We start from the raw sequence: 20,242 nt of genomic DNA, 5'->3' as shown, positions 1-20,242 counted from the left end.
TAGTCCTTTCAGGTAAAGTTCACGTTTTCCAACTAGAAAGCGAGTACTCATTCGCCATCTAATAATGAATGTGTAAGCCATCATACATGAAACATGAAGAAGCCGCAGGCAAATTCACAGCCAGGCAGATCCAGTCGGCACAACTCTCATTACCGGCACGCTCATCGAATAACTGCAGCACCAGGCTGCTGCGTTTCTAGTAGCATATTTATGAGACTCTGCGACGTATGCTCGCACTTCAAATTTCACGAACCTCCGCAAGCAATGACGACAAGTTTGTGAGCGCGAGTTATTCTCGTGAAGTGCAGCGTGCTACAATGAACAAATCATTGCTACAGCTTAATCAAGATTTACGATGTAGCAGCAAACAAGAAGTGCTTGAAAATAAAAACTTGACAAGTGCGACGGTGATTGTGGCAGCCGAATGATTCCAGCTGCCGGTAATTGCTGCAAGGCTGTAAAAGTCAGTCCATTCGGACGGGTTATTCGGAGTACCGTAAATCGAGTGGTCTCAAGCTATCTTGAAACCACGGTTTGCTGTGGAAGAGCATTCTGCCTATAAAATGTGAATTTTTCCTCATTTACTGACAACTAGCATAACATTAACGATGTTACCTATTTTTTTCGAAGAACAGCTTAATTACAACAGCACACTGCTCAAAGGTCTGCCAACATCCCTGTGTTTCCATTCTTTCCTTGTCTCGTGAACAGGCATTGGTTCGGAGAACAAACTTCTGCAAAGCTCGCAAGTGGCATACTTCGATCTTTTTGAAAGCATGACCTTTCATCAAAGATTCTCTTAGTCTAAAACAAACAAGTTATGCTTTTCCATCAATTCTATATTAGTAAACTGGCCATAACCTCATTAAAACCAAATGAGCCTTCGTAGACGCTGATGGTTACTTCACCCTTGCCAGTTCCTTGCCCCCTTTGAAACATGACAAAGCGCACTATGTGCAATAGAGTGAGCAAAAATGGAAAAAGCCCATTTCGAACAAGAACCAAAAAATTTACAGTGTAAAACGGACAAGCGCACAGCATCACGCGTGCGACACTCTACGTGTTCTTTACTACAGTTCTTCATCGAGGTCTATTTCACCGCCATCGGTGCAGTCGCCCTCGGGCAGGAAGTTTCCGATGACAAGATCGGCGGGGCGCACGAAGCCGCCGTACTTCGGGGGGCACTCAAAGTACCGCTTTCCCGCGACGCTGCCGTCGTTCTTGCCCAATGGGAGGTCGTACCGTACGCCGACCCAGACACCAGGCTTGAAGTCGACCTCACCGACGTAGGCAACTGTGCCACGCCGCCTCGGCTGACCGGGGATGCCAACCACTTCACAGCGGTTCCCGACGTGAATGACCTGCGCGGAGAGAAAAAGTAAAGATAAAGTCTGGCTGCAGAGATAATCAAAAATTGCCAAAGCAGCTCATATGCTTCTACAGGGGTACACAAATATAAAAAACATGCCAACATGATATCAAATGTTGCTATAGTCAACAATTGCTGATAAATTGTGACACGATCAACTGTCTATAAATGCATAAAATAAGCATAATTTCATGCCAAGGGTTGCAAATGTTAGAATAAACTGCTGTGTATTTTGCAGCAATTAATAAATAAATGATTATGAAAATTTTTTGCCGTCAGTCATGCTATAGTTTTTCATAAAACTCAAATAACCCACTCAAACTATATGACTGCTGGACGTAAGCACAGTCAACTGCTGGAAGCGTGTATTTCTAAAAGGGCAAAATCGCACTTTGAAATTCTCACCAGAACACTCCACATCCAACGTCTTGTTAAACGCAGTACTGCGGTCACCAAATGGACCGTACAGCCAAGATAATTTAACCAGAAGTGACATAAAGACAGGGCCAAAATAGCATTTAATTTACCATTATATGGCTCAGCATTCGCAGTCTCTTCTTTGCCAAGATTGCGTGGAAATGGCAAAGTTAAGTCATGTCTCCAAACGACGACACAGTCTTGCAAACGTTTATTATTACAACATTTATGCAGTCTTGAAAACTGTTCAAACAAAAAAGGTAGGAAAACAAAGATACACTACTGACTCGCTTCGCCATGCTTCTAGCAAACATTTTCAAATCGGCCAAGCGCCCACATCACACAGGCTCACGGCAAATTCGTAAAATTGACAATGGAGCGTCTAAACCACATGTAAGCCCCATGCACACCCGCTTTCTTTCGCAAGGAGAGTGCATAACTTCTAATTAATCGATGGAGTGATCATCAATCACCTTTAATATTTCCTTCTGCTTGCGCGCTTTCTCTTCCTCCAACTTGCGCGCCATCTCCTGCGCATCCTCGTTGAAACGGCCGAGCCCGTGCTTTTGCATGAACGCCCGTGCTGAGTCGTTACGTCGGTTGTAGGCCTCCTCGGACAGCTGCACCTGTAGGCAAAGGCAGCGAAAGAAAGAGAGACGTTTTAAAAGACTCGTATCTTAACTGTCATCCAAGCCATACATTTTGGTTGATATACTCGTCTCAGAAAAGTGTGTAGGCACCCCAGCCACCCTCTAGCAACGAACCCGCTTTTCCTCCTCCTTACCGCTCTGACATCGTCGCAAAGGCAAACTAATTACTGTGTGGACCACTACATCTCGTATCTACTCTTTAAGGAGATAGACTGCTTTTCTAACACTATAAATTCCTTGACTGCATTTGACAAAACTTGTCATGTTTTTGTATATTTTTGCACCAATATTAAATCATTATTTTCTTAGTACAATATACAGTGTTTGAAATATCATGCACTTTTGTAGCTTTTTTCAGAAAGTATTTTTCCTAATCTAGGAGAATTGCGAAATACACTGGACTCCAAGTAAACGAAAATCTGTTAAACGAAATCACTGCATATATGAAACAAGTGCTTTTGACAAGATCGGTTTCATTCTTACAATCAGCATTCCTGGTCATCTTTCAGTACAGAGAACGCCTGGTAAACGAAATGTATTTTAATAGTCCCTTCACGTTTTCTTTCATTAGGGTCCACCGCAAATCAACATATATAACAATAATCTGAAATGAGTACTCTACTGAAGCAAACAAGAATGCACGTTCTAAACCCATTTCAACAAAAGTTATGGTATGTGAGTGAAATCTCAGCTTGATGTGGACTCGCTCGATTTTTCAACCCACCACAACTTTTGGAACTCTGCAAGTTCCAACGAAGTCAATCAAATATTTCAAGAAGTATCTACAGAGCGGCACCCCTCTCAAGAGGACGCTACGCGGAAAAGCAATTTCTGATCTTCTGGTACGTCGCATCTATCCTTTCCCTCTTTCATCGTCTCCACTCTGCTCGCTACTGTAAACGAAATGAAAGTGGCAAAGCTCACAGCGTGAGATTTCTTGCCATCAAAATTAGTAGTCTAAGTGTCGGTTCGATCGCTGCACCATCTGACCACTATGTTTATTCAGCCGCGACGCCGAACACCAAGTGGTCAGAAAGTGGCCCTTCGAAAAGAAAGAATTGAAATAAAAGTCCCAACCACTTTGAATAATTTTATGCAGTCAGATAACCCCTTCAGGTGTACATTATGAAGCACTGTCTACGAACGTGTCAAATTCACATGGCATAAATTTAAGGAATTCAATAGTATTACATTCCGAGAGAAAAAAATGAAGCAGTGTGTTGCTTCAATTTTCTGCAATGAATTGCAATAAGCATGTAACTAAACATTTATTATTCTGCAGTCAGTCAAGTTTCATATTCCCATTAAAAATATGGAACCTTACGCGCTATATGTGTGCACAATTAGATTTTAGTACAGCCGACTCTCGTTAATACGAAGTTCAGGGAGACCGCGAAAAACTTCGAATTAAGCGGAATTCCAATTAACCACAATGAACGAAAAATACATTTATTTCAAAGCAGTTTATGAGAAAAAATCCGATTGCTGTTTGCTTCTGTTTGCTGAATCTTGCAGCAGAAAGCAAGTCCTGCAAGCTGTATATGTGCCCGAGTGCTTCCTCGGTGTTGCTCTCGGCAGTGAAAAACCGCTGCGCGAGTGCAAGGCCTGTGCGTACATCAGCAGCCTGCGGTAGTGGCTCACTTGCGGCGTCGTCGTCGTCAACCTCAGTTTCGTGACTACGCTCGCTGGGCCGAACGATCTCCACAATCTCAGTGTCCGAAAGTGCACCGCACGTTTCTATCGAACTGTCAGTGGCAATGTACTCCTCGAAAGGGACATCGCCGAGAGCTGGCAGGAGACCATCAACGTCAAGCTCACTTGTGTTTCCTTGCCCCACTGTACATTACGCCAAGTCAAGCGTCTGATAAGGCCCAAGAGTTGCCATAGTAAATGCACGTGGAGCTTCGCCGCACGTGGAAACGCTGAGTCCGCACACGACCGTAACGAGATCAACAATGAGGCCCAGAACCGGAACCGCCGGAGCAGCCGCTTCGTGATTTGGGGCGCTGCATGCAACTGCGGTGCCATCAGCTGACGCTTTGAGCTGCGGCGCTGTGGTCAACTGCGATGCCCTTGGGTGCCGGTCGCACATGCATTGTTGTTTAGCACTTCAAAAATAGGAAATTTAACAAACATTACGATTTTTCTGGGAATTCGATTGAAAATAAATTCGAATTAACCGAAATTTCAGACCTCTAGCTTCCAATTACCGAGAATTTCTTCCTGTTGAACTGCATGCAAAACTGGCGGGACCCCCACTCCACTTTCAATTAAGCGACTTCGAATTATCGGGAGTCGACTGTAGTATGTATTCATTTCAACAAAAGAAAAGTAATATTTATAATGTTGATGCTAGAATGGAATATGTCAAATGACCTGTTGAACATACAGTGATTGTTTACAGTCATACACACAAGCTCAGTTCATCCAATGAGCTATGCATCCTTGCCCTCTTTTAGCCAGTGGACACAACTAGCATACAGAAGTTGAGTACACAAACATAGCCACCACTGCTGAAGGGAACAATCCAGAAATTAAAGAGAAATAAAATTGGTAGCTGGCAAACTACACGGGAGCAGCGATTGATGTTAGGGTCACATGGTTGACTGAAATGAGCACGAATTCAAAAAATTACACCTTCTCCCGATGAAGGGAACCACGTGAGAATGCAAAGCAGCGCAGGTGTTTATTTGTGTTTTCATTTGTGTTTTAATTTGTTGTTTTCATTTGTACGCTTCCGTGTAGGATTCATTTGTGTATGGAGTTGTGTATATGTTGTGTACCACTTATGTTAGCCCCCCTCTTAATTGTGTGTATTATCATGCATGTGCCGCAAAGTGAACACCCAGCGCTGTTAGGAGAGTGCAACAAAAGCAAGCGCAGCATTACATATGAGCGCACAGCTGTGGCAGAGAAATCAATGGGAGAGGAGAAACGAAGCAGAGGTAGCGCTATGCCACCTTCTCCCACTTCCTCGTACTCAGGTGAACAGAAGGCCTTCGGTGAACATCCACTGCCCCACTGCGCATGCATCTACTCTCCCCCCTTTCCTCGCGTGAGTACGAGAACAGAGTCTTCTAAAATTAACTAGAGGGGACTCTGGCACTGCGACTGTTCAGTGACCGTGAGAATTATGGGAATGACATGGATTCGCCAAGTTCTTGTGCTTGCGGGCGACGAACGCACTTGTGGCTTCATTAATTGCTGTGTTTTGTTTTTGTTCCAAAGAAAAAAACAGTCTTTCACTTCACAACCGCATTTCAAGTGGTAAGCCTAAATGATTAAGGTGGTGAAGCGTAGCTGCCGAACATTTGCCAATCGTTTCGTGTCAAGGCAGCTTCAAACCACGCGAAGCCAAAATGAACATAAAGTACGAAGACTAGGCAAATCCGTGTCATACCCATAACTCCCATGCTCGCTGAAGCGCCGTGCGTTGCAGCTCCCATAGACACTAGCGTCAGAGTTCCCTCTAAGTGTATACAGTCGACTCCCGGTAATTCGAAGTCGCTTAATTGGAAGTTTCGGTTAATTAAAAATGAGCAAGTGGTCCCATCAGTTTTGCATGCAATCGTATAGAAAAAAATGCTCGATAATTCGAAGTTAAAAACCCATAATATTGGTTAATTAGAAGTTTTTTTCAATCGACAGTTTCATCGCGACCGTAATTTTACAGTAAAATGGGGAACTTTTCATATGCCAAAACATCTGCCGGACCGCGCTGGTGTCTTCGCCATCACTACAGTCCGCAGCGCCACAGATCTTGAAGCGGCAATCTTTTTAACGCTGGCGAATCGCATCGGCGGCATCGACTGACTCTTTAGTTGACTTTTGTCGAGACTTGAGTGTATCACCGCGTCACCCGCGCGCTGGGTTGATTCCACACGTGTTTCCGCGCTTCTGATTTTGAGTGTTGTGGTGGTGACGTACGTTTGATAATGGCAACTCGTGGCCCTTACCGAACGCTAGACCTAGCGACGAAAGTCGAAGTCTTGAAGGAAGTTGACCAGGGAAGCACCGCCAAACAAGACATTGCAAGAAAGTACGGCATTAAGCCTAACACGCTGTCGACTTTCATAAAGAATAAGCGCTCAATATTGGATGCGTTTGAAAGCGAAAAATTCAAGACATCGCGGAAGCGGATGCGCACCGGCGCCTACCCCGAGTTGGAGGAAGCACTGCTGATTTGGATTAGAGAGGCACGAAACAACAAACTTCTTCTCAGTGGTGAAGTCGTCACGGCAAAAGCGTCATCGCTTGCTGAAATGTTGGGCATCAACGACTTCGCTGCTTCGGATGGGTGGCTTACGCATTTCAAACATCGCCACGACTTGATTTTTAAAAGCGTGTGTGGGGAGAAGGCGTCAGTCGATGAGGAAACGTGCCTGACATGGAAAGCGGGCAAGCTTCGCGAGTACCTCGAAGAATACCAGCCGGCAGACATTTTTAATGCAGACGAGACTGCGCTTTTTTATCGGCTGCTACCGGACAAGACCCTGACATTTAAAGACCACGACTGTTCTGGAGGCAAAAGAAGCAAAGAGAGAGTGTCAGTGCTAGTCGCGGCGAACATGACTGGCACAGAACGGTGTCGCCTGCTTGTGATCGGTAAGGCTGCCAAGCCTAGGTGCTTTAAAGGCGTGAAGACGCTTCCTGTGGATTATGCCTCGAACAGAAAGGCGTGGATGACATCCGATATATTTAAGGACTGGATCACCAAACTCGACCGCAAGTTCGCGCAATCAAGCCATAAGGTGTTGTTCCTTGTGGACCAATGGAGTGCCCACATGGACGTACCTGCCTTGAGTGCCATCCGTCTTGTGTACCTGCCTGCAAACACGACGTCCGTGTTGCAGCCCATGGACCAGGGCATAATAAAAAATGTGAAGGTATTGTATAGACAGCATCTCGTCGAGCGCATGCTTTTGTGCATGGACAACTCGTCGCAATACGAGGTGAGTTTGCTTAGTGCCATCAACATGCTAGCGCGAGCTTGGACCCGCGTGAAAGAAGAAACCATCGCCAATTGTTTCCGGGCCTGTGGTTTCATGGAAAACTCGGGGGATGCTTCTCCTTGTGCGCCAGTGGAAGTGCAAACAAATGAGCTCGACGACGGTAGCTTTCGCGCCGCTCTCGATGACGTCCGTTTTGACGAGTATGTCGCTGTGGACAGCAACGTCGAAACATGCGGTCCACTAACGGACAGCGAAATCGTGCAGATGGTTCGGCCCCATGACTGCATTCCTGAAAATGACGATGATGACGACGACATCGGAAATGAGCCACCACGGAGGGTGCCGATGTAGCTGCGGGTCTTGCTCTTGCGCAGCGGTTTTTTGTTGGAGAACACAACGCCGAAGAAGCACTTCAACACGTGTATTCCTTACAAAACTTGCTAGCCGCAGCCAGATTCGGCAAGCAGAAGAAGATGACAGACTATTTTTCCTCAAAACTGTCGCGCTTTTAAACTAATAAAAGTGCTGTTTTTAGTGCTTTTTGCTTAATTCAAAGTTCGTTTATTTCGAAGTTTTTTGCGGTTCCCGTGAACTTCGTATTAACGGGAGTCGACTGTATTTAGAAAAATCTATGAGCACGAGAAGTGGGGAACAGTTGGTGCATGAGCAGTAAGGGTGGTCACGCGGCACACCAGATTGAACTCTGCCATAAGCTGCTTCGCATTTAAAAAATAAATAATAATAATAATAGTAATAATAATAATAATATACGGGGTTTTACCTCCCTACATACACCACAACATTATTGTAAGAGGTGCTGCAGTGGAGGGTTCCGTAAATTTCGACCATCTGATCTGGTGTTCTTTGATGTGCACTGACTCGCACAGCACACAGCCTTCTGTGATTTCACCTCCATCGAAATGTGATCGCCAAAGCAGGGATTGAACCTGTGACCTTCGGGTCAGCAGCCAGGCATTTGACTGCTACACCACTACAGCGAACAGTGGAGAGAACAAGAAGAGAAGCTCATTCAGCACCAACCTTCGGCACTTTTGAGAGGTCCTTAAATTCATCGGTGTTCAACAGCGGGTCAGAGACGTGCAGCACGAGGCCGTCGCAGACAGGGTAGGCGTCGAGGCATGCGCAGTCGTCGTCTGTGAGGTTCTTGATTACCCTGGCGTCGCCCGAATCACGCAGCTCCAGCCTCATCGAGTCTGCAGAGGCACCTGTCAAGGAAAAAAAAAAAACACAAAGTTCAATCTTGTCAGTAAGTATAGTAACGGCCTAACGAAACACAAACAAAACATTGGAGTAAAGTAGGTATCACGTGTGATAAGTCGAAAACGATACCTAAAACCACTGATCATATTTATTCATTTATTTATTTTGTACTGCAAGATTGTTTTACAAGCCATGGACAGTAGTCGACTGTAGAAAAAAAGAAAAACGTGAGGCAAATCTGTGAAAAAATTCTGAAATCTGCACTGAACAATCTTTACAGCATGCGAAGCACAGGAAACAATGAAATCCAGTGAAATGCACACGATACTGCAGGTGAAAATATTGATAAGAAATGCAGAGCCCACAGAGAGTAGCATTGAAAACTTAAAACAAATAAAAAAGGCAAGAAAAAAATGTCAAGAATGTGCAATAGAACACATGCTTACAGTGGTCTGCTCTTGCAATTGAAAGGGGGGTGGTTATTACATTTTTTTTTATCGCACAATGTCTCCAAAGCAGCAGACAATACAGGAAACATCTCAGGCCAGAGATTAGCAAAAGCGTGCACGAATGACGATATGGTTAGGTTCTGCAATACATTATATACGTAGTTGACATTATCTATATATCTCTACAGTTTATCATATGATTGACAAAGATACCTCGGGCCACAGGTTGAGCATTCAGGCCGAAACGCTGTCAATAATATGCACCTTGCGGTATAGAGAACAAAATACAGTCAGACTTCTTTATAAGAGACAAATGCGTGCAAGAGAAATCAGTGTGCCTACACTGAAACGGGGGTTGATAAGAAATTGCACGCGTGGTGCCTTGCTTTCACGAGTCACCTCGTATCAAAGACACGTATTGCGCCCCAGTGCATGTATTTAATAAAAATGTTCAACTGTAATGTGTTTTACTTAACCCTAACTTGCTGGTATTTCACTCGCCAAAGACTGTAGAGTCCTCAGAGAAAGAAAGTGACGTCGAAACTTCAAGTACAACTCGCCCACGGCAACTGGTAAATGCAATTTCTTGATTGATATGTGGAGTTTAACGTCCCAAAACCACCATACGATTATGAGAGATGCCGTAGTAGAAGGCCCCGGAAATTTCGAACACCTGAGGTTCTTCAACATGCACCCAAATCTGAGCACATGGGCCTCACACATTTTTGCCTACATCGAATATGCAGCCGCCGCAGCTGGTAACCGAACCCGCAACCTGCGGGTCAGCAGCCGAGTACCTTAACCACCGTGGCGGGGCAATGCTGTTTTTCAACACAACCCCGTCACGTCTCATGAAATATTGCCACTAAACATAGTTGGCTCATATTCAAGAATACGGATCATTATTACACTGATGTGAGATGAACTGAAGGCTAGAAGCAAAAGTATGTGCACCGCTTGGCCCTAAATCAACACACTTCTTTCTACAAGCACTATGCCCAACAGGAATGTTTTATAACAACCAGGTTAATTCCTTCAAAGCTCGCAATTATGACTTCTTTCATTTTTCAAAGGATATTGTTGTTGCATAAGGCAGGCAACTCTGTGGAGTATTGAAATGCACTTGAAACTGTCATGCTGAATGATGCCATCACTGCCAAGTGATGACGAGTGACACACAACAAAGCCACTCCTACTCTCATACGAGTGGTTTTTTTAGTTCTAACACTGCATAAGTGCAATGCTATTCTCTAACGCTGCTCATAAAGTGCCTATTTATAGCATCAGTGGTTTCCAACAGAAAACAACCCACTACGATGATTGGAAGCACGTGGAAATTTGAGTGGGCTGACCAGTAATGACAAAGTGTCGCTCGCATAGAATATTTTAGTTGGACCATATTACACTATTCTTTAGAATAATAAGAATAAAGCTGCGCTAAGTACAAAATATTTCTACTTAATAAAAGTTTATGCCAGAGAAATGCACATGTCTTAATTTTTCTGCATTCTCCCAGGATTTTTCTTCTATGTATTGTTACATGTCCATATGCTTGGCCTTTGCACAACTGTATACTTAAAAAAAGATTGAACAAATGCTACCTTTCTATAGGGACGCAATGCAAAGAAGTGAGAGTTCATCGCTAATAATACAGTAGACTTTCGTAAAATGGAACCTGAAGGGACCAGAAAAATGTGTTTCACTTACAGGGGCACAGAATACAAGTACTACACCAATCATATTAGAGACAGTCGTTCTCATTTAAGCAGCTATTCCATTTTAACAGGTTTTTGTTTACAGAGATTTGATTGGTTAATATGTGGGGGTTTAACGCCTCAAAACCACCATATAATTATGAGAGACGCCGTAGTAAAGGGTTCTGGAAATTTCGACCACCTGGGGTTCTTTAACAAGCACCCAAATTTGAGCACACGGGCCTACAGCATTTTTGCCTCCATCGGAAATGCAGTTCGGATTCGATCCCGCGACCTGCGGGTCAGCAGCCGAGTACCTTAGCCACTAGAACACCGCAGCGGGGCATCGTTTACAGAGAGTCTATGATACATGCACGTAGCAAACTCACCTGTGATGAGTTCCAGCTTCTGCTTGATCTCCCGAATTGTGTTTGTGACAGGGAACTTGCGCTCCGAGTAATGCTGGTTCCCTTCGGTAATGACGATCAGCTTGACGAAGGCCGGCGAAGCATCGCCTCTCTCGCACATTGTGAACGTGTGTTTTTCCCGAGCTGCCTCTAGGGAACAAGAGAGAAAAAAAGATTAACGAGGAAAAGTACAAAGAAAGCGATGAAAGGGACACCACTTTCATTCCTTTTGTGCCTAGCCTCCAGGCACTGCTTCGTAACTAAACATGAACTATCACCAACTTGCCAAACTTTCAACTTTACTACTTGAGTTGGTTGGTCAAACTATTATCAGTCCTGAGAGATTTGACAAGGTAACACTACATGTCATCTATATTTAGCTCACCAGGGTTGTTTTCTTTTTGCCAAACCTACTCCACCACACATCACAATGTAGCCAACATTGTTTCTTTTTTCTTTCAACACAATATCTTCCTGGGCTTCCTTCATCAACTTTCAGAAATTAGACAGATGTTCAGAGGAAGATCGAGATTTAAGGCAAAGCAAGACATTCAAGGGGGAACGTCCCAGAAGGAAACGTTCCGACTAGAGGATGTGTGTTCTGACAAGGAAGAAAATTTTTAAGATGCTGGCATTTCCTTTGCATACTTATTTTTCTCTGCTCATTTGTATAGGCTCTACTACTGAGTGCTCAACATTAGGTTTCTAGACCAGTCAAGCTGCAGCTTTCATCTACAAATCATCAATATATATTGTAAGACGAGAAACGTGAACTGCCTTCCCGCAGTTAATGTCTTCAAAAGAAGCGAAGAAGGTAAGTCCTCATTCCTTCATTAGGAAGACCTTTTGTGGAGATTTCGAGAAGAGGACCCATCTTGCACAAGTCCTGTAGTAAAAATGCTGCCTACAGCAAGCCCTCATCTAATTATTTTTTATGTAGTGAGGTATGATGTCTCACGATAATTTCTGACCGAAGTAAGCTACCTTGCGTAATTGCATACACTAGCAGAAACTGATTCAGCTGCTGCGGTTGAAGATACATTAAAGAGAAAAACCACTTTTGTCCTAAAATTGAATTACTTTTCCACAATACCAAAATTACCAAGGTTTCCACAAGAATATGCTTGGCAATAGATAAAATATGCAAAAAACAAAATGAGGTTGGCTATCCCACCTTGAAATTCCCACACCAATCGCCATGACTATATAGATATTTTGACGGTGACTGCTAGAAACTACATAGCTCTTTTATTAAAAACGAAGTACAATGTGCTCCAAGGTAGGCGTATACTTAACACACTAAGCTTCAGTAAAGTTTGTTGAGCCAATGTTGCCATGCTACGAAAAACTGACTTTTAAATCCGTAACATCACACACAGAGTGTGAAATTCAAAACGTCTGTCACTTTCTCGTCTATTAATATCTATTATAATGAAATTATCACTAGTGTTTAAAGAGCCCAATTTATCAATCAAAACCAATTCATTGTATCGCTCTAGTGAACCATTGAAGTGCCATTGAGTTGCTGACAACACCAAGAATATGAACTATTTGCTACAAGTTTTTGAAGTGAACCGAGATGTTTTTCGGGGGCCTGACGTTCACACTGTAAAATAATGTTGTGAATGAAAGACCTTGTTTCCAATTTCTACCCACATTAGCTAGCCCAAAGTTTCGAATTTGGTGAGCATCAACATGTACAACATTTAATTGACTTATGAAAAAATAAGTCATGTCAAAGTGATGTACAGTGTCAATTTTTCTGAAAGGGAACACGGGAGCGCGTGGCCTGCGCGCTTCGGCAGCTGCTGGCAGCGCGTTGAAGTGGAAGCGAGAGCAACCAGTCTTTTTTCGCGTCATCTCGCGGCGAGTAGAACAACCATTCGTTGCCGATATGTAACCAGCAGCAAGATTGCGATCTCTTTCCCTTCAAGGAAATTGCACGAGAGGCGGTAATCGCCTTGAAGGGGGAGGAGTTGCAATCTTGCTATTCTATATTAATAACGAATTGTTGTTTTGCTCGCCGCGAGATGGCGCAAAAAGAGACTGTGGTTGTTTTAGTAGTGATGCGACAGCTTGGTCGAGCAAAGTCGAGCAGGTCGGTTGGTGCAGAAGCAGCGTGCAACGAGAGATAAGTTTTCTTTTATTTGTTTGTGTTAGTGAACACCATTATTTTTTTCTCTCCTAATCAATAACTTGCGTGTACTGTGGGTGTGGGACACGGGCAACGTTGCAGTGATGTTGACCATGTGAACGGGGTCTGCACGTGTGTGTGCGGTGTAGGTGGCAGCTTCAAACAGTTGTTGAGGTAGGAGAGTTAGCGGAGGCGGCTGAATAGCGGGATTAGGGCTGAACTTAGGGCTGTCGGGTGCTCGGTCCAATGGTCGAGCGGCCGATGGCTAAAGAGACTAGGAAAACCACGGGCGAGAGTGAGCTGGTGCAGTGCAAAGAATGCAAGAGCTGGTGCTACTTGGACGAGACAGCATTCACGAGTTTGACCGACGCGCAGAAGGCGAGCTTCGTGTGCAGGCTGTGCGAGGCACTAAAGGCGGCCGTGCAGCGCATGGAGGCTAGCATCGAAGGGCTTCAGGGGGAGCTTGAGGTGGAACGGGAGCAGAGGATAGAACTCCAAAAACAGCTCGGAGCGTCGCATGAGCGGGAGGAGGCTACCACCAGCCTATTAGAGGAACGGGAAGGGCGACCTTCAAAAAGAATGGGAAGGGCGACCGAGCTTGAGCAGCGGGTAAAGGAGCTAATGGCGCTTTTTTCCGCCCCCGAGCAGTGCGAGGCAGAAGGCGTGGGTAGTGGAGAAGGCGACAGGCGGGAAGGAGCAGGCAAGAAGGGAGGTCAGGGGCCGCAGTGCCTGGCCACAGCACGGAGGCTCCGAGAACATACAGCTCGGTGGCGCGGCAGTCTTCGAGCAGGGCAGGAACACAGGAGAGACGGTAGAGAGAGAAACAGGTGAAGCAAACAGGGGCGCCATCACAAACAGGAAGCCAGCGATTGGAGCATAGAAGGGTCCTAGTGGTGGGGGACTAACGTGGCCAGGGTAATGAATGGCTTCTTCACGACAGTGAAAGAAGATGGGAGAGTGAGGGTGGCGGCCCAGTCAGGGAAGGGCATGGTGGATGCACTGGCCAAAGCTCAGGAGGTTGTAGAGAACAGCATGGAGGGCGAAAATCTCGTCATTATTCATGCTGGTCTTAATGTGTTAAAGGGCCAGGATCAGAACCTTCAGAGACAGAGGATGGGAAGTGTAAGCTCCGAGACACCTTTGCGAGTGTGCATGTGACCATATGCACAGTCCCAGAGGTCTGGGGGCAGTCTCTTGGGATTGAAAGGAGGGTAGTGGAGGCCAACTGAGTTATCAAGGATATGAGACGGCAGCTCGAATACAGCGTAATGGAAGTGAACCAAGACGTGCATGAGCCCGGCGCGCACCCCTTAGCACAGGATGGCATTCATTACAGTGGTGCAACGAGCAAGAGGGTTGGTAATAGGATGGGTCGTCAAGCCACTGCTTTTTTAGGGAAACGCAGAGCCCTGAGGCCAACAGTGTGGCCAAAGACGGTTCTAAAAGACACAAATATTCAAGCCACATGGGGTCCGTAGGAGAAGAAATCGACGTAAGCCCAAGGGCCAAGCTAAATCAGACATAGGCTATATTAACATGCAGCGTGGCTGGAATAGCTTAAAGTGGGAAGAGATAGAAAAGCAGTCAAGGCAGGAGGAGCTGATGGCATGTGGGGTTGTAAAAATACATCTTCGGGGCACAGAGCAACCACCTTGCCATCTGGACTACGTATGGGAATATTGCAATAAAACAGAAAGCAGCAAAAAGGGGGGTGGAATTGGTGCATTTATACATAAAAGTATGGGTTGGCGAAGAGTCAAACAGGGATGCATGGAACACTTATGGTTAAGAGGGAAAGTAGCTGGGCAGATGGCGCTCCTTGGTTTGGTGTACTCGTGGACAAGAGCAAAGGCAAGAGAAGAAAACCAGGCAATGGTGCAGTGCATATCAGAGGACACTGAGGAATCAGGAGGAGGGTGCAAGATAATTATACTAGGAGATATGAATGTGAACATACAAGATATAGATGGGTATACCGACCCAACAGGTAAAATGATCATGTATATGTGTGAAAGGCATGATTTATTGATTTGCAACAGAACTGAGAAGTGTGAATGGCAAATAACAACGGAGGTAGGAAGGCTGTAGTTGACGATAGATTATGCACTGATGTCACATTGGATGTATGATAGGCTCTGGGGAATGCACATTGATGAGTGTGGCTCCAGAAGTCTGCGTACTGATCACAAAAATATCAAGCTAAGTTTTGGAAGAGCAGGGAAAGTGGGAAGGAGACAAGATGAGCAACTACAGGAAAATTTTTATTCAGAAAGGAAAATAGAAATAGCTACTGAACAAATTGAGAAAGTGATCACTGAGGATAATAAAACAGCATGGACATACACAAATCTAATTAGACTGAGCTAGAGCTTGCTAAGGCACGTGACAAGTCACCCCGGAAAAGAAGACACAAACCCAAGAGTTGGTGGGATGAGGAAGTTAAGAGAGCCATAGCAAAACATCAGGAAGCCTCTAGGGAACACAGACATGCTAAGCAGCGGGGTGAACTGACAGATGATGTTGAAAGAAAATAGGAAATCTTTCTAAGCTGTAGAAGGGATGCATCCCTTCTGATCAATGAAAAGATTAGAAGAAAGGGAGCTCAGTGGCCGGCAGAAGTACATAAAAAAGATAGAACGGCAGCTGCGAAATTTCGGAACCATCTAAACTCTCTAAGAAATGAGACGAGCCTTGAGCAGAGGTTTATAACTACAGCTCAAGGTGCTAGGATAGAAGGGGACGAAGCTATTGAATATAAAAGAACAAGGGGGACAGAAAAATTTCAACAAAGAAGTGCTTTGCACACCACAATAGACAAGGATGAATCAAGTGGCACACTGGCTCCATTTTCACAACGAGAGTGGGAAAGTGCTGAGGAGAGGGTTCCACGGTAGTAAATCAACAGGCCCAGATGGCATTCCAATTATGCTGATAAAAACATTGGGTCCGAAGTCTAAACAGACTTTGAGAGAGGCAGTGAGCAGAACAATAATCGATGGTGAAGTCCCCGATGAATGGAAACTTAGCAGGATGAGCATGATCTATAAAGGAAAGGGGGACAAAGCTGACATAAACAACTACCGTCCTATAACAATGACATCAGTGGTCTACAGGCTGGCGATGCAGATTATAAAGGAAAGACTACAGGCATGGATAGAGAATGAGGGGGTGCTGGGGGAACTGCAGAATGGGTTTCGGAAACACAGGAGGGTGGAAGACAATCTGTTCTCACTGACGCAGTGCATCGAAATAGCAGAAAAGGAACACATGCCCCTGTGGCTAGCATTTTTGGATATCAAGGGAGCGTACGATAGCGTGGTTCAAGAGGACATGTGGGGAATACTGGACACACTAGGCGTGGAAGATGGAGTCACTAATATTTTAAAGGATATCTATAAAAGTAACACGGTAGTTATAAAGTGGAAAAAAAGAGGTATCCAAGCCCAGAGAGATAAAACGGGGGCTTAGGCAGGGGTGTCCTCTGTCACCCTTGTTATTCATGATGTACCTACAAGGATTAGAGGCCAAATTAGAGGGAAGTGGACTTGGCTTCAACCTCTCTTTCGTCAAACAAAGAAAACTCATTGAACAGGCACTACCAGCATTGATGTATGCAGACGATATAGTGATAATGGCCAACAAGAAAGATTTGCAGATATTGATGGACATCTGCAGTAATTAGGGAGATAGGTTAGGTTTTAGATTCAGTAAGGAAAAATCAGCAGTCATAATTTTTAATGATAATGAAGGTAGTGAGTTTACGATACAGGAGGTCACTCTAGAGATAACAGATAAATACAAATATCTGGACGTATGGATATGGATAAGCAATGGGACCGAGTACCTAAGGGAACACGAAATATACGTGACGACTAAAGGTAACAGGAATGCAGCAGTGATGAAAAGTAGGGCACTGTGGAATTACAATAGGTATGATGTTGTGAGAGGAATATGGAAAGGGGTCATAGTTCCTGGTCTGACGTTTGGCAATGCGGTCTTGTGCATGAGGTCAGAATTTCAAGCAAGATTAGAAATTAAGCAACGTGGAATAGGTAGGCTTGCCTTAGGAGCTTACGGGAATACACTAAATCAGAGAGTACAAGGTTATATGGGATGGACATCATTTTAGGGCACGGAAGCTAGCAGCAAGATAAAATTTGAGAAAAGATTGAGAAAACTGGGGGAGGAGCGCTGGGCTAGGAAGGTTTTTCACCTACTTGTACACGAAGAATGTCGATACAAAATGGCGGAAGCAAACCAGAAAATTGACTGGTAGAGACTTAGAAAACAGTAGGGGGCTAAACCAAAAAGAACCATCGGTTAAGAAGAAGGTGAAGGAAGCTGAGACCGATATGTGGAGAATTGGCATGATTAAGAAGTCCGCACTAGAGATCTATCAAACTTTTAAGTAGGAAATTGCCAAGGAAAAAGGATCTATGATAATACTCGGCGTAGTTCGCTACTGTTTGAGGCCAAGACGGGAGTATTGCGAACCAAGAAATATCGGGCCAAACACGAAGCGGCAGACAAGGTATGCAGTGCGTGTGGAGAGGAGGAGTAAACTGCCGAAGACTTGATAATGTTGTGCAAGTGCTTCACCCTATAGTTCAGGATGATGGCGCAGAGTTCTCCAAAGCACTGCGGTTTAGGGACAGGGATGGCAAAATAGACTTTAAGCGGGTAAAATTAACTAAAAGGAGGTTATCTGATTGGTGGCTAAAGTCATGGCACGAGTGAATATTAAACCCTTCACTGCAAAGTACCAGTCCTCAACTTCACTATTTAATGTGAAAAAAAAAAAAGATAAATCTAGTTTTTGGTTTACTAAGTATTACGGCTAGGTGGCATTAGCCGCCGCCCGATCTAAAGGGTACATCCATTTTAATCCATCCATCCATCGTTGCTCACGCTCCCGCTGGAACGTGCTGCCAGCAGCCGCCGGAGCGCGCAGGCCACGCGACGCTGTGTTTTCTTTTATAAAAATTTACACTATGCAGGATATAAATCCCTAGATGACAATTAGTTGGGCAAGATGTTCATTCATCTTCCCTTTCTTAAGTCTTGTTTGACATGTGCCCGCTTAAGCAATAAGCTTTCAGGTAAAGCAAGCACTTATGACTTGTCCTTCCAATGTCTTTGTTGAAAATTCGTGATACCTCCTATTATGCACCTACTTTCACGTCACACAACTACTTTCACGTCAAACAACATGAGCAACATGAAGTTTTCAGAAGCTTCGGTTCAATGGTGTCAGCTGTCTGCTGCTACAACAGCAGCATTACGTCAGCGTTCCTTCACAATCCAACAACTGAGGCGCCAACAGTCAACAAATCTATGTGCATCCTGCAGCCTCACGCTCTTCAAGTGCCCTCTCTGACACAACCGGAACACACTTAACACCGCAAACAACAGGCAGGTTTTCATCGCTCCCACGCTATTAAGGATTTAAAACACAGGACTCGCGCCAGACTCGTAGTCTAGCTAAGCTTGTAGTTACGTTAAACTGACAATTAATCGCGTACCAGCGATAGCGCAATAATCGCAGCACCCACGGTGCAAATTTAATTACGGATAACGTCGTCTCGTTACTCGGCCTAATTGCCCGACGTGCAGCTAGCGCGGAGATCACAACGCGAACCGCTCCTCACGGCGACGAGCAATTACGTAGGTGTGGCCCCGTCCACGGTGCCTTATAAGGCAGTTTCGCGTGTTACGGCGAACATCAAATGTCACGACGCCGCATTCCCGCACGGCAACATCTGATGCTTAGAATGAAGTCGTACGACGCGCACGCCCACAAATTTGGCAGTTCTTTCCATCGCGGATGACAGGCGCTGGACTAACGCGCTACGAAGCGCAATCGAGGAAACGTTGGCTGCGCGCTTTGGAGGCACCGGTAGTTCGGCCCGCTATAATTAGAAGCTATAAAAGCGCCGTCGATGAGAAGAGGAAGTACCCAATGCACGTCGAATACCGCGAATTAAAGACATGCGGCACGTTGGTGAGGGATTTGACCGTTTAATAGGCGATGACCGTCGATCAATTTAGGCCGACACGCAACAACATTCACGAGCGCTAGACCACGACGACGCGCCGCACCGAATTAAAAACACGTTTCAAGGCTCGACAGTTTCTGGTTTCTCAACCGCCCTCACCATACGCCGGTCAAGAACCTCCAGTCTAAATCGAGCTACGTAACGAAACGGAAGGTAAACAAGAGTTGACATCATGCGGGCCCTCTCCGAGGAACTTTTTAACGGGACTTGTGTCACGTTTCAGGACAACGAGGAACGCCTTTCCGGGAGGACCGGAGACGTGTAGATGGGTTAAGTCACAGTTCAGGCACTTACCTTAGCAATTTGAGGGCCCCAGACGACGTCCGTGCGTTCTAGAAACTTCGGATGTGTCTCGAGCGAGAAGCGAAGCGGGCGACGACTGCGTGAATCACGTAGCTGACGAAGAGAAACTATTCACAACCGCCAGGGAAAAACCGGAAACAAAACAAAACGACATGTGAAAGAGATGCGCAAGTGAATAAGCCCAAGTCTGTGACTCGTAATTCTATAAAATATGTGAGGGCTATACTTTTTGTTGGGCAAATAAATAGGGAAAGTATGTTTAATAATAAACATTACATTACAATAATACCTTGTAACATGGCGGCGATGACGTAGTTTAAACCACGACCTACTGTACTCCTGACCTGCCCAGCTGGCGGCGGTCTGCAGAGCTGCCTGCGCCGGCTCAGATGCCGAACTTCACTGCCTAGGGGGCGCTCGAGTTACCCCAGCTGAGCGCTGGTGGATGCATGGAAATACATGAGTTACCGCCGGTTCGAGAAGAGTTTCAGCATTCATTGAGTAAATATGGCGGCTATCTTGAATCATTTTATTTCATGTGACTTCGAGAATGTTCTTTTGCACTTTAGTTGACATTTCAGTACATTATT

At 45.1% G+C, this 20,242-nt stretch overlaps 1 protein-coding gene across 2 annotated transcripts; it reads right to left on the bottom strand.

Moving 5' to 3' along the window:
- Positions 1–988: 988 nt before the first annotated feature.
- LOC119167477 (tubulin-folding cofactor B) lies at positions 989–19,966 on the bottom strand. 2 transcript variants are annotated; one of them, XM_075866200.1, is made up of 6 exons: positions 19,942–19,966; positions 19,644–19,759; positions 11,142–11,307; positions 8,430–8,614; positions 2,260–2,412; positions 989–1,361 (listed from the first exon to the last, which is right to left on the bottom strand). In XM_075866200.1, exons 1-6 carry the CDS (start codon positions 19,949–19,951, stop codon positions 1,071–1,073), a joined length of 921 nt encoding a protein of 306 aa, XP_075722315.1. In that variant the 5' UTR covers positions 19,952–19,966; the 3' UTR covers positions 989–1,070. The 2 variants fall into 2 exon arrangements, with proteins under 2 accessions (XP_075722315.1, XP_075722316.1); XM_075866201.1 differs by lacking the exon at positions 19,942–19,966 and having other exon boundaries at positions 11,142–11,309; positions 19,644–19,780.
- Positions 19,967–20,242: the final 276 nt, after the last annotated feature.

This window comes from Rhipicephalus microplus, chromosome 6 (genome assembly GCF_043290135.1).
Source record: "Rhipicephalus microplus isolate Deutch F79 chromosome 6, USDA_Rmic, whole genome shotgun sequence".
NCBI classification, from domain to species: Eukaryota; Metazoa; Arthropoda; class Arachnida; order Ixodida; family Ixodidae; genus Rhipicephalus; species Rhipicephalus microplus.
The sequence above is the reverse complement of the archived record's forward strand: the minus strand, read 5'-3'. Positions and strand labels throughout refer to the sequence as shown.

What these genes read in the sequence shown, in the direction of transcription:
- LOC119167477 (XM_075866200.1), bottom strand. An exon ending in GAAGCTGGAACTCATCACAG is followed by an intron (nt 8,615 to 11,141) that starts GTGAGTTTGCTA and finishes TTTCCTTGACAG; the next exon opens with GTGCCTCTGCAGACTCGATG. An exon ending in AGCAGAAGGAAATATTAAAG is followed by an intron (nt 1,362 to 2,259) that starts GTGATTGATGAT and finishes CTCTCCGCGCAG; the next exon opens with GTCATTCACGTCGGGAACCG.